The sequence below is a fragment of the Podarcis raffonei genome, chromosome 16 (genome assembly GCF_027172205.1).
Source record: "Podarcis raffonei isolate rPodRaf1 chromosome 16, rPodRaf1.pri, whole genome shotgun sequence".
Lineage (NCBI taxonomy): Eukaryota > Metazoa > Chordata > Lepidosauria > Squamata > Lacertidae > Podarcis > Podarcis raffonei.
In genome coordinates this window covers 19,710,640-19,724,642 of record NC_070617.1, presented here as the reverse complement: position 1 = coordinate 19,724,642, position 14,003 = coordinate 19,710,640, and the positions used below count along the sequence as shown (strand labels likewise).

Genomic DNA, 14,003 nt, shown 5'->3' with positions numbered 1-14,003 from the left:
TGGTCCTGTTGGAGGAAGCAGGTTTGTTGTGCAAGACATCCCAGTCAACCTTAATTGCACAGCTTGGAATGTGGTTTGAAACAGCAGCTCAGAACCATTCCTCCATTCTGTTGCAGGCTCCCAGCTAAGGTCTGGCACAAAGTGGAGCCTCCTGAGAGTCCCTGGTGTGGTGGGCATTGTGGTCCATAGGAGACCATGCAGCGTATGGCAAAGGACACTGATGCAGATGAGAAGCTGTTGTCTCGTGTGAGGTGGGGCATCAGTATCTTATTCAGGGACCACCTGGCTGGAAGGCACAACCCTGTCACCATCAGAGGGTTAGTTTCCTGCAGTAATCTCCCCAGCCTCACAGGCCCTGCCTGTCACACTGTGCATCTTGTCAGCCTTGAAAGCTTCAGTAGGATGCAGCTCAATATCTCCCTGTTGCTGCTGCAGAAGTGTGGACCTATTAATTTACAAAGCCCTCGACAATGTTGGTTCAGGGCACCTCCACCCTTGTATCCCAGCTCAATAATTGAGATCATCTGCAGGCATGTCACTGGTCATTCCCCGGGATGGTGAGGCTCATTTGACAACAGAAAGAAACTTAAGTCTTTAGTGTCATGGGCCTAGTCCTGTGGAACACCTTGCCACTAGAGATTCAGCAGGTGCCTAACGTGCCAACTTTCAAAACTTTCAATTCTGCCAGGCTTATATGCAGGCAATAAAGAATACAGTGGTTAACTGATGTCTGTTTTTAACTTTTAAAATGTGGTTTTCACTGCATGGTTTTATGTATTTCTGTAGCAAACTGTGTTGCTTTTTCTTAATAAACAGCAGTCTATAATTTTTTTTAATATTTATATCCCACCCTTCATCATAAGATCCCAGGGCAGTTCACAGAATAAATGAATATTGCAGTTGGCTTTCATTTGAGCTCTTCCATTGTCCAGTTCTATGCCTACCTTCACTGAACACTGGAAGTTCCCATGGGATTTCCCTTAGAGCAGCTGTGGGGAACATGTTTTCCTCCAACCCTGTCAGCTGCATCCGGGAATGCCCATGATGGAGGGTGATGGGATGCTTCCCATCTCTGCCTTAGTGGACAGTGAACAGCTTGCAGGCTTAGAAGGAGCAGCAAAGTCTGGCTGGCAAGTGCCAACATTGGGACCTGCCATTTTAATTGCGCCACCATACCTCTGAGCCCCTGACATAGCATTGCTCCAGAGTCACGCCACATTGGGGGCCTAGAGGCACTGTGTGGAAAGTAAGGTGGGCTTCGCCCCCTAAAGCGATGGATAAGTAATAAATGACTGGAATAATGAATGCCTAGCCCGATTGTAGTATGAACCATGATCCTCAGATTGGGCAGGCCCTAAAAGCCAAAGTAGAAGATGACAACAGAGTCAATTCACTTCTTCTTTTTTTTAATTGATTGCAATGCAAACAGGCATAAGTATTTTTCTTTTTAATTCCATAAAACCAGAAGATCCGAACTATACAGAAAGAAGGTGCATGCTTTAGAACAGTGTGGATACCTCGCAAACAAGAACAGCAGTCAGTCCATGAAGAAAGGTGCTGAGCATATTGTACAAACGGCAGAGACTTGGCAGCATCAAAAGCTCGGAGGTAAAGGAACGTAAAATGTTTCCGGCCACTTAAAGCACTGATATGATTAAATATGACCTGCCCGCCCCCACCCTCCAAATTATCATACATTTGTGTGGTGTTCAAAATGAACCAGGCTGCCCATCCAGACCAAGGAATGCAACTGTAATTTGTTCATCAGTTGTTTATTAATGGCAGTGATGATGATGATGATAATAATAATATTAATAATAATAATAATAAAAGGCACAGTGACACAAGGGAGCTGAGCTGAAGAATAGGGAGAGGAAACTGATCACATTAACAGCTGCTTGGGAGACCTGTACACATTCAGGATTGTACTCACCCATATTACATCATTGCCCTACACAGGCAAATGCATTTTTGTTCTTGCTTGATCCAGAGGACACTTAGGTCTAAGTTAACCTGCTGAAGCCAATGGGAGGGAGCAGAGGAGAGTTTTCCCAATCAATATACAGGGTTCATTCAATAGCCTGGGTTAGGGTACAGATTTCTGTTTCAGTCTGCACCATCTCTGCATGGGAAAATTTCTGTTTCAATCTGCAACCCCTCTGCCCTGGAACATGTGGATTGAAAAAAATGAAATGTGCTGCCACTGCATTGTAATGCTTGATTTCTACCACTAGGTGTTGACATAGCGTGCTGCGCACAGCTCAGGAATGGCACCTCATGACAAAACACAAGCATCAACTCATAGAACAAAGATACCCCTTGAATACGGCTGTTCTCTCATTCCTTTTGTGTGGTAGGAGCCTGGAAAACCTCTCCCGTGAGATGAAACTGCACTTCCTTTTCTACAAACAAGCAGCAGAGCAAGGCAAGAGGGCTTTCACTGAAAAGAGACAAGCAAAGTGTGGTTGGTTGCTTTTATGTTTTCCTTTTCCGAGGGGAGCAGAATGGAGCAGACAAAATCCAAGAGGTTCAATGTTTCCAATGTGTTTCAGTTATCTTCTTCAGGGGAACTTGTTCAGCTTTCACAAATTAGCATCGCCTTCTAGTGTTTGATTGGTGATGGTGCTGTCTCTTTGAGTTTCGCCTGCCATGGCATGTTGTTGAGCATGGGTGTTGAGCAAACTGAGCTATTGGTGGGCTTATTGCTGCCCCTCCTTATGATCTGGCCTGTTACAATTCCTCCCACTTTTGGCAGGTTGCTTTTTCAACCTCTCGAGAGACTGACGATCCACATGGGATACAAACAAGGTAAAACAAATGTTCACATGCCTTTGCACGTTGACTCACAAACAATAAGCTGGCTGGCGCTCCGGACTTCCAGTTGCACTCACCCATCTTAAAAGTGGGGTGGGGATCCTCTTAGCAGCTGAGTGTGTGTCTGGGTCACCTGATGTGGGAAAACAATGTGATGCTATCACAGTGTGGTGGTTCCGTTCTATTCTTCTGAGAGGCAAGAGGCTGCGCTTGTTATCTGATCACAAAGGCATGGCATGACCAAGACTTTGTGTCTGTGGGGATGCATGGGATTCTGGACTGAGCCAGAACGTGGGGGATTCCCGCCATGCTGAATTAGAATAAAGCAGGGGTGGGGGTACCTGTGATCCCTCTGGGTGTCCCTGGACTACAACTCCCACCATCCTTGACCATGGTAGCTGGGATTGATGGGAGATGGAGTCCAGAGGCATCCGCAAGGCCCCCAGTTTTCCACCCCTATGCTAAAGATTCCAGCCATCAGCCACCTGGTTGTACCAGTTTTGCACCTACGCTTACAAATCAATGCAATCCTTGTCTACTCAGAAGGAAGTTCCCATGGTTCATCTTACTTCCAGGTGTGCATAGCAGGGGTGGGGAACCTCTGGCCTAGGGTCCACACGCAGCCCTCTAAGTCTCTCTCTGGCCTTTGAGACTCTCCCCAGGAATTGCCCCTCACTCCATGGGTCTCTCCCCCTGCCTTGAATGCGTCCTTGAAGTCTCTCTTGCTGCCTCTTGCTTCTCCGCACGGAGGTCACAGAAGGGTGTGTGAGCATGAGTAGAAAGTAGCTTACTATGCAAAGGGAAAATTTGCATATGCTGCTCCACCCACCATGTGGCCCCCAGAAAGTTGCCAAACAAGGAAAGCGGGCCTCGGGCTAGAAAATATTTCCACATCTCTGGTGCATAAGACGGTAGCGTGAATCAAACCAGGGGACCTAAACTCAACCAGGGTTTTGTCATGGCTCATATGTTGTTACCAACGAGAGCAATGTGTCCCATGCAAAAAGCACATGCTTGGGCCTCCAAGGAAACTGCTGCCTTGCTCTGCCAAGCTCATGGTCAAATGTCTATAAGCTTCAAGGAGTCTTAAGGTGGGCAAAAGGAATTCACCTTCGACCTTTGGGGAAGGGCTGTAGCTCAGTGGCAGAGGTCCAAGGTTTAATCCCCCAATGGCCTCTCCAGGGAGGGCTAGCAGGAAACCCTGCTTGAAACTCTGGAGAGCTCTGCCGGCCAGTGTAGACCATACTGAGCTAGATGGACCATTGCTCCGAATCAGAATAAGGCAGCTTCTAGCATCTCACAAATGCTGAGAGCTTGCGACAGACACCAGGCCCCTGCCTTGGCAGCTCCCTGTGTTCTCCTTTTTACACAAAGTAAAAGGAAACACCAAGCGAGAAAGCACAGAGTTTTTGGCACTGACAGCAAAACCCTTCAATGAGAAGGCAACAGTTTAGGATCCAGCTGTTTCCTACTGGAAGTAATTCAGCTTTTTACTGCTGGGAGATCCATCTATCTCCCTAGGGAGGAAGGGGATGCCCTGGGTTTATTCTGAGACTAGAAAAGCGGTGTGGATGGAGCAAGAGATCTATCAGAATAGTCAATCATATTCTGTAACTGGAGAACTCTGGAAGCCATCAGAAAGTTCATGAATGTAGCCTGCCTGTTCCTTCCTGTGTCTCTTTGGCCTTGGTCTGTAGCAAAGATGGGCAACCTGTGGCCCACCAGATGGTCTTGGACAGGGGTCAGCACACTTTTTCAGCAGGGGGCCGGTCCACTGTCCCTCAGACCTTGTGGGGGGCCAGGCTATATTTTGAAGAAAAAAATGAACAAATTTCTATGCCCCACAAATAACCCAGAGATGCATTTTAAATAAAAGGACACATTCTACTCATGTAAAAACACGCTGATTACACAGGCCGTATTTAGAAGGTGATTGGGCCGGATCCGGCCCCCGGGCATTAGTTTGCCTACCCATGGTCTTGGACATGATGTTGGGTGAATATGTCATTTTTTGTTTTTCTCCATTTCTCATGTTTTTCAATCTTAAATTAGATCCCCCACATTATCATCTCAGCTCGTGATTTTGTTGTTGTTCTTGTGAAAATTCACCGGAATTTTAATGCAAATTTCTCCTAACAAGCCTGCATTTTCTCCCAACATACACTTTTTTTAAGCAAAGTAATTCCCCCTAATGCAATGTATTTTGTGTATGTTACTTTTGCTAATATACGTGTTTATATGAGCACTTTACGCTAGTGTATGCATCCACATTACTTAGCTGGAGAACGGCATTTAAAAATTGGGAGAAGTGCAAATTTCGAAGAACGACTGATGTTTCAGTCCGCATACTGTTTGGCAAAGTGTGAATTAGGTAAGCTCAGCATCGGATGTGAACTGGATCATATTTCTCCCTCATCCCGACTGCCATCAGCCCCAGCTGGAATGGTAAATCAGCAGAAGATGATAGGAGTCATAGCCCATCAACACCTGGAAGACCACAGATCCCCCATCTTAGTTCTATGGTTCTACAGAAGTGATCCATTGGTACCATCCTCATTCTTTTTCTTTCTTTCTCTCTCTATCTCTGTCTGAGGAGTAAAGGAAAAAGCACATCGCATGAATTTAACAAGGGAAACCCTTTTGGATTCCTAATAGTGTATTCATACCCTTAGCAGTGTTTTAGCCACAATGCCTGATGACCCACAGTTGCTTCCTGGCAGTCTGTTGGTTACAGCCCACCCAGCTTGCCATATCCAGCTGTGTTGCTGACTTTGCAAACATTTGATCAGTGCTCAGACACATTGCGGAAGGTGCAGGGAAGGGAGCAGGGAGGCCGGGGCAGTGCATCACGTTAAGAGACTGTGCAGGTATGCCGTACGAAAGTGCGACCATTATCTGTGCAACGAAGGCCAGTCCCACCTTGAATGCAAGGACTGAGAGGCTGCACAAGAACAAAGCCACAGGAGGAGCTGCCCGCCATACTTTCCCTCTTCCCCCCTGCCAGATTGCAGGAATGAAAGGGGCAGTGGCAGGAGGGGACAGGGGAGAGAGTGACCCACTGCTTGAAGCAAATCATGCTAGGCAGAGATTTTGGCAAACAGACAAGAGCGGCGATTCTGCATTCCTCTGCTGCGTAACTCAACAGCAACTGACCGTGACCCTCCAAACCCACCCCAGAACACGCACACACACACACGCACACACAAAATGCAGATGACGACCACTAGGGTGGTGGTTTTCATGCAGCCATGAAGACGGCCTTGTCATGAACGAGCGGAAGTTGTGTGTCTTTGTCGGAGCTGCTTGCAGGTTGCGTTCAAAGCCATCGCGCCACGGTGGGAGATTCCAGATAAGGAAGGAAGGAAAATAAACTGCCACAGGACGCGAGAAGAGGGTGGCGGTGTGGAGGGGAGAAGAAATATCACCAACATTGTCCTCTGTCTCTTCCTCCCTCGCTATCCAAGCGTCAACAACACATCCTTCAGGACACAACAATAGGACGAGACACAGACGAGCGTTTGTTGTGGGCCTGGCGGAAGTCCCTGGAGGAAAGGAACGGATGCGGACATATCAGTACAAGGTCCAGACCCCTCTCCTTTTCGAGGGCTGGAGCAGAGCAGCTGGAGCTGCCACGGTTTGCCTGGCTCGGCCTCCTGCCTCGGGCAACGCGACGCGCTCACGTTTAGGAACAAAACACCCTGCAAAAAAGGCATCGGTTAGAGCTGAGATCACACACGCATGGTAAGGCATGTAAAAAAAAAAGCATCGCCCCCTCCACTCGAGTTCACATGCATTTTGTTCGCCCTTCGCAAGTTATGCATTCCCTGGCTTAAATGCCATCCTTTCGTTAGTTGGGCAGAAAACATTGTACGCACTTGCTCACCCCAGACATTGGGCCAGTGGGCAGCGCTTCCCTTTGGCTACTAAACAGGGATGCAGTCACATAATATATACAGTGGTACCTCAGGTTAAGTACTTAATTTGTTCCGGTGGTCCGTTCTTAACCTGAAACTGTTCTTAACCTGAAGCACCACTTTAGCTAATGGGGCCTCCTGCTGCAGCTGTGCCACCAGAGCACAATTTCTGTTCTCATCCTGAAGCAAAGTTCTTAACCTGAAGCACTATTTCTGGGTTAGCGGAGTCTGTAACCTGAAGCGAATGTAACCTGAAGCGTCTGTAACCTGAGGTACCACTGTAATCATAGAATTCTAGAGCTGGAAGGGACCTAGATCACTTAGTCCAACTCCCCTGCAATGCAGAAATCACAGCTAGACCCTGCTGCGTAACCCCACGTTTTGGCATCGTGTGACTACCTGCCCCAAGCAGTACCACAAAGCAACTGCCTTATGGGATATGAAACACAGAGCAGTCAAGTACAACATTCCTAGAATGGACATGCTATGCTTTGTACCAGCCAGGAGTCTAACTTCCTGTTTCCTCCTGAGCATCCTCTGCGTGTGACTAGAGGCCTGTGTGTCTGTGTGAGGCTTAACCTGGGCAAGGGAGCACATCTCCTTCCTTTGTCTCTTCTCCATTTTGCTTTTCCATGTGTTAGCAGAAGCGACTGCCTGTTAGCAGTCACTTAGGAACTAATTCCCTTATGGGATTGTTCCACAAGTGTATACAGTGGTACCTCGCAAGACGAATGCCTCGCAAGACGAAAAACTCGCAAGACGAAAGAGTTTTTCGTTTTTTGAGTTGCTTCGCAAGACGAATTTCCCTATGGGCTTGCTTCGCAAGACGAAAACGTATTGCAAGTTTGTTTCCTTTTTCTTAAAACCGCATTCCTATGGGAAACCGTGCTTCGCAAGATGAAAAATTCGCAAGACGAAAAAACTCGCAGAACGAATTACTTTCGTCTTGCGAGGCACCACTGTATAGTTTTGTAACCTAAGTCTGCCTTCAGGGATCCAACTGTGAACTGAATGATTGTGAGTAAACTACTTTTATATTGACTTTAATAAGACTGTCGTGTCTATTCTTTTTAAGAGGGACAAGACGGGAATCTTATATTGAGAGGCTCAGACAAGCCTGCAACAAGCAAACCACTGTGCGTTTAAAGGGGAATGTTACTCTGCTAAGATAAAGAACTTACTAATGCAAGTTAGGAAGGATATCATTAAACAATATATCCTCTCCTGCATCCCTGAATATTCCCACACCTTATACACGAGGCAAATGTCCTCGCCAATTCCCCCCTGGGGTGTCTTTTCTGTTTCTTTTAGAACTGAATGGCTATTACATATTCCAGTTCTGGAATTTTTTTCAAACAAGCCAAATAAAATTAATACATCGTTATTAACTGCTGTTATTTGTTAGTTGCCTAACACAAACCATCTCTAGGCTGCTTACATACCTGGGTTAAAAAACAACCATCACATTTAAGAATAAAACAATACACGCGCCCCCCCCCTCACTACACACACCAATAGCAGTATGATTATTGTGAACTGTATCTGAGCCTGACCTGTCCAAACCAGGGGCCATATCCAGAATCCATTTGTCTACTAGGGCAAGGGGCTTTTGCTCCAGTGGATGGCTGAGTTTTATCATTGCACAAGAAAAGAATGCAGTGCAACACTTGCCCTAGCAAAAATGTACTGTGCAATCTGTTTCTGGGAACTGTGGTTTATTAAGGAACTGGGAACTGCAGCACTGTGAGGGGTAAGTTCTCAGGAGTATTTGGGAGACGTGATGTGCTTTAAATGCACTTTAAATGTATGGTGTGGGATGTGACCTAAGCCATAGTTTGGCTTACTACGATGCGTGAACCAAACCATAGGCTTAGCTCCTAAGTTTAATTCATGGAATAAGCCTTTCCTTTCTTGACTGCCTCTTTCTTTTGCAGTCAAAGGCCCACAATCCCCAGCACCCTTAACAAACTACAACTCCCAGGATTCCTCAGGGGAAGCCGCAACTGCTAAAGCGGTATAAATCTGCTTTAAATGTATGTTGCGAATGCTGCGGCAACTTCGCTATGTGGCAAAAAAAAGGCCTCTTTGAATGGCCGATACCATTTCTGGACAGTAGGTGGCAGGGTTGGGTTGGGATTAGGCCAGCTGGTGCCACCAGCTCAGCAGAAGGCACAAAATATTACAACAGTGGATCTCATTCCCTTCTCACTGGCGTGGACCACTAGAAAATAGCTGAGGGTGTCTTGGAGGATCGGTTAATGTGGAGAGAGAGAGCATAGCTCAAGGGCTGAGCGTCTGCCTTGCATGCTGAAGGTCCCAGGTTCAATCCCCAGCATTGCCAGATAAGGCTAGGAATGTCCCTTGCCTTAAACCCTGGAGAACTTCTGCCAGTCAGTGTAGACAATATTGAAGCAGATGGACTCAGCACAAGGCAGTTTCTTTTGTTCCTAGCTCCACTTGAACGGGATGGATAGCAGGCAATGGGAGCGGCAGAGTGGAGGCTGACCTACTAGGGTAGGCACCCCCAATCTTCGGCCCTCCAGATGTTTTGGACTACAATTCCCATCATCCCTGACTACTGGTCCTGTTAGCTAGGGACCATGGGAGTTGTAGGCCAAAACATCTGGAGGGCTGCAGGTTGGGGATGCCTATACTAGGGCATATGGGAGTCTCAGTATCACCCTTACAGAACTTAGCAGGAAGGAAATGGTGACTAGAACTCTGCCTATCTTTAGCTCTGGTGCCACCTGCTGTTAGCTCCCCTAAGTCCTGCCCCACCATTCCCAATGGACATCAGCCACCACTGCCAGGGCTATTTTACTCCAACTTGGCAGTAGCTTCCCAGGGTCTTTCTCCGGATCAGGGCTGGGAAAACACCTTTCCAGTGCGAGGACTGCATTCCTTTCTGGGCATGAGAACCTAAAAGAGCCTGTGCTGGATCAGGCCAATGGCCCACCCAGCCCAGCATCCCGGTCTCCCTGCGGGAGAGAGGGAAACCAGCAAGGAGGAACCCAAGTGCAAGAGCACAGGCTCCCGGTTTTCAGAAGTGCTGCTGCCTCTAGCTGCAACTCTCCTGGTGGGCGTGGCCAGAGGGGAAAGTGGGCAGAGCAACAAATGCAAATTTCACCTTGCATGCAGTAGTAGAAGAAGAAGAAGAGTTTGGATTTGACATCCCGCTTTATCACTACCCGAAGGAGTCTCAAAGCGGCTAACATTCTCCTTTCCCTTCCTCCCCCACAACAAACACTCTGTGAGGTGAGTGAGGCTGAGAGACTTCAGAGAAGTGTGACTAGCCCAAGGTCACCCAGCAGCTGCATGTGGAGGAGCGGGGAAGCAAACCTGGTTCCCCAGATTACGAGTCTACTGCTCTTAACCACTACACCACACTGGCTTGAGCAGGCTTGTTTCTACTCACACCCCTCTCTCCAGGCAAGTGAAAAGCATTTATCAGAGTCCGACAGGTGTGTTCAGGCCAGGCAAAAGAAGGCCAGGTCTCCTGAGAGGTGTGGCCTATTTGGAGGAAGCCGGGAGGGCTGCATTCAGCCCCTGGGTTTGAGGCTCCCCACCCCCGGTTTTAATCGGCAATCCCAGGGATGGAACTTCTGCATGCGGAGCTTAGAGGCTCAACATGCCTGCTCCCCGGTGATCCCCACCCGCTCTTGGAGCGTAGCTTGAGCGATGGCGTCAGCCGAATGACAAAAGGGATTCTCACGCCCAGCCCACACATTTCTGGGGAAACAAAAGCGCCGGTTTGAAAAGGAAAGGAAGCCAGCGGGCCCGACTCACTCGTCCGTGTCTTTCTTACTCTCCTCGATGTGCGCAATCGACTCGGACCGGAGGCGGTTCGTCACTTCGTACGTGCGCAAGGTGACGCCAAATATATCCTCGTGGTAGCGGTTGTCATCCTGCGGGGGGCGGGGCAGGCCGGGTGGGAAGGAGGAGGAGAAAAACCAACGCACGGTTAATTTCAGGAGTGTAGAGTCGGAAGGGACCCCATGGGTCATCTAGTCCAACCCCACTGCAATGAAGGAATCCCTGAAAGATGGCCCTCCACCCTCTGTTTAGAAACTCCAAGAGAGGGGAGCCCACACCCTCCGAGGCTGTCCATTGCACTGTCAAACGGTTCCCCCGACCACCAGGAAGTTCTTCCTAATGTTTAACCCGAATCTCTTTTCTTGTACAGTCGTACCTTGGTTCTTGAACACAATGCGTTCCGAGAGTCCATTCGAGTTCCAGAACTGTTCAAAAACCAAGGTGTGGCTTCCAGTTGGCTGCAGGAACTTCCTGCACTCAATCGGAAGCTGTGGAAGCCAAGCTGGACATTCGGCTTCCAGAAATCGTTCGAAAACCGGAACACTCGCTTCCGGTTTTCAATCATTCAGGAGCCAAAACACACGAGTCCCAAGGCGTTCGGCAACCAAGGTATGACTGTAAAGTTAGAATCTGTTTAGGGAAGATTTTAATGTTTAATAAAAAGGTAAAGGGACCCCTGACCATTAGGTCCAGTCATGACTGACTCTGGGGTTGCGGCACTCATCTCACTTTATTGACTGAGGGAGCTGGCGTACAGCTTCCGGGTCATGTAGCCAGCATGACTAAGCCGCTTCTGGAGAACCAGACTAGCGCACAGAAACGCTGTTTACCTTCCTGCTGGAGCGGTACCTATTTATCTACTTGCACTTTGACATGCTTTCGAACTGCTAGGTTGGCAGGAGCTGGGACCGAGCAACGGGAGCTCACCCCGTCATGGGGATTCGAACCGCCGACCTTCTGATCGGCACGTCCTAGGCTCTGTGGTTTAACCCACAGCGCCACCCACGTCCCTATTTTAATGTTTAATAGATTATTGTATTTTAATATTCTGTTGGAAGCCGCCCAGAGTGGCTGGGGAAACCCAGTCAGATGGGCGGGGTATAAATAATAAATTATGATTATAAATTAGTATTATTATTATCTCCTTTCTTACAAGAGAAGACAGCAAACGGCTACTATAATGGGTGTGGGAACTTAAAACATCCCAAGGGCCTCATTCTCTTCTGTTCAAGCTTCCGGGGACCCTACATGTCAGCGGGAAAATTGATTTTTTTCCTTTGGTCAGTGCGGCAGGCTACTGTCCACGCACCCCTCTCTCAAACATCTCTCTTTATATCTCCACCCGGGGAACAATGAAGCATTATCAGAGCTTGAGGTCAAATCCTGGCCAGGCAAACAGAACCCGCAGAGAGCCTGAGGCAAGGCCAGCGAAGGGGATGTTCTGGGGAAAGAGGGTGTGTGTGAAGGAATGACCTTCAGGTGTGGAGCACACTTCCACCCGCAGACAAAGCCACAGCTATCTGAACATCATGCCCTCTATCTAACCTTTTGCTCTCTTAGTGGTCTGCTGTGCCCTGTCTGTGACCTTTGTCTCCTTCGTCCTACATTGTGCAAGGGGAAAATGATGTGGTGGAAACAGGTGCCAAAATAACTTTGTACCACCCCTCGATCTCAGGATTGGAAGATGTGTAAAGGTCACAGTCTGAAATGTACCTGACTGGTTTTGCATATTGTGCTAATAAAAAGAGCCTCAGCAGAGCTAGCTGGCAGCTTGCTTGTGCACAGCTCATCTGGATTACCAACTCCTGCCTCATGTCCTTCACTTCATGCGTGGCCTTGACAGTCTGGATGCAAAGGAGGGGGAGGAGACAGCAGCTGGGGAACCCCCCAAGGGGAGAAGGCTCAGAGCCAAGTGCTTGGTTGTGGCACGGCAATGAGGGGGAAGAGGATGGTTCCCAATGTGGGTGCTACTGCCTCCTATGGGGGCAGTGGGATTACCCAGGGGGGCACTAAAATTCAAGGGGACCCGTGCTGGTTTTTTGATTGTAAGCTCCTTGCGCGGGGACCTTGTAAAATCACCAGGGGCAGTGATGGAGGCGGGGCCTGTGTTCAGGACTCGCCTGATTTCAGCTCTGGATGCTGGCAGGGTGCCTGACGCCATGGGCTGCCCCCATGGGCTGGGTGGTGGGGATGGCTGCTCACCCGTAGCTTGCTAATGAAAGCGCTGGCTTCCTCTGCCGTCAGCTTGCCCTGATGCCTCCCGATGCTCTGGACAGTCTTGAGGACGTCTCCAGCCATAGTGACGTCGCCGCACACGTAGAGGTGTCCCCCCTGCTCCTTCAACGCCTTGTAGACGGTTCCTGCCAGCTGCTCCTGAAGGATGTCCTGCACGTATTTCTACGGGAAGGGAAAGCGGACAGCAATGGGTGTGTGTGTGTGTGTGTGTGTTTGCTTTCATGTTGTGGAAAAAGGCTCCCATCCTTGAAGCACAGCGCCCCCTGCAGGCAGGCTAATGAACTGCAGAGCTGACCCCAAAGAGGAAGGGAGGAGGGGTAGGGGCAACCTGCATGTTTTGCATATTATGCAAATTATGCCACATATTCAGTAGGTTCACTATCCTCCTATATAGTCCTCACAAGATTCGGACTTAGTTAGGGATGGAAAAGAGTGTCATCTGGGTTGCATTTTAAAGCAAGCCAACCTAATTCACGCTTCCCATAGTGCCACACGGATCAGAATGCAATTTTCCTCAAGATTTTACGCTTCTCTGAATTTCAAAATGCAGCTTTTGGCTCAGAAAAATGTGCACCAAATGCATTTTAAACACCTCTGTGTTGTTATGGTGTTTTTTAAAGGAAGGCATGCATTCAGATAAAGTACCTATTTAAAGAGGAATCTTTGCACACATATTTTTATACAACGATATAAATAATAATACCTCATTTATCTCTTTAACAAATTTGTGGGCTGCTTTGCAGCACAAAGCCACCACAGTGATACATATGGTAAAAACAGAATAAAACCTAAAAATGCAAGTTCTAAAAACTGTTATATCAGTTTAGAAAACTCTAAAACCATTCACACAACTCTAAAAACTACAAAAACCCTCTCATCCTCTACAATACTGATCTTCCATAAATGATTGGGTTATATCTCAAGGTAAAGTTGCCTAAACAAAAATGTCTTCAGAAGTAGCTTAAGGTAGCAGACATTGTTCCCCTTCCTACACAACAGCCCTTTGAGGTAGATTAGGCTGGGAGACAGTGACCAATCCCAGGTAGCCCATGATTCGGAGGAGGGCAATGAAGATATTCAGTGGTTTGGGAAACAAACCCTTATTTTTTATGACTTCACATATCCCATCTTTACAGGTGGTGTACGTGGTTCTCCTTCCGCACCTATTTTATCCTGACAGCAACCTTATAAAGCAGGTTAGCCTGAGAGTCAGTGACTCTGCCCCAA

The 14,003-nt window shown here is 48.1% G+C and overlaps 1 protein-coding gene across 4 annotated transcripts in view; it reads right to left on the bottom strand.

Moving 5' to 3' along the window:
• Positions 1-4,662: 4,662 nt before the first annotated feature.
• The window catches only part of NOS1 (nitric oxide synthase 1), a 114,109-nt gene continuing 104,768 nt past the window's right edge, over positions 4,663-14,003 (bottom strand). For 3 of the 4 annotated variants that reach the window (XM_053369870.1, XM_053369873.1, XM_053369871.1), the window contains 3 exons: positions 12,744-12,938; positions 10,515-10,633; positions 4,663-6,356 (listed from right to left, as the gene is read on the bottom strand). In XM_053369870.1, the coding sequence (XP_053225845.1) occupies positions 6,296-6,356; positions 10,515-10,633; positions 12,744-12,938 (375 nt within the window). In that variant the 3' untranslated portion in view covers positions 4,663-6,295. Of the gene's footprint in view, positions 6,513-10,514; positions 10,634-12,743; positions 12,939-14,003 lie in introns of all 4 variants that reach the window. The other variant, XM_053369872.1, reaches the window with a different exon arrangement.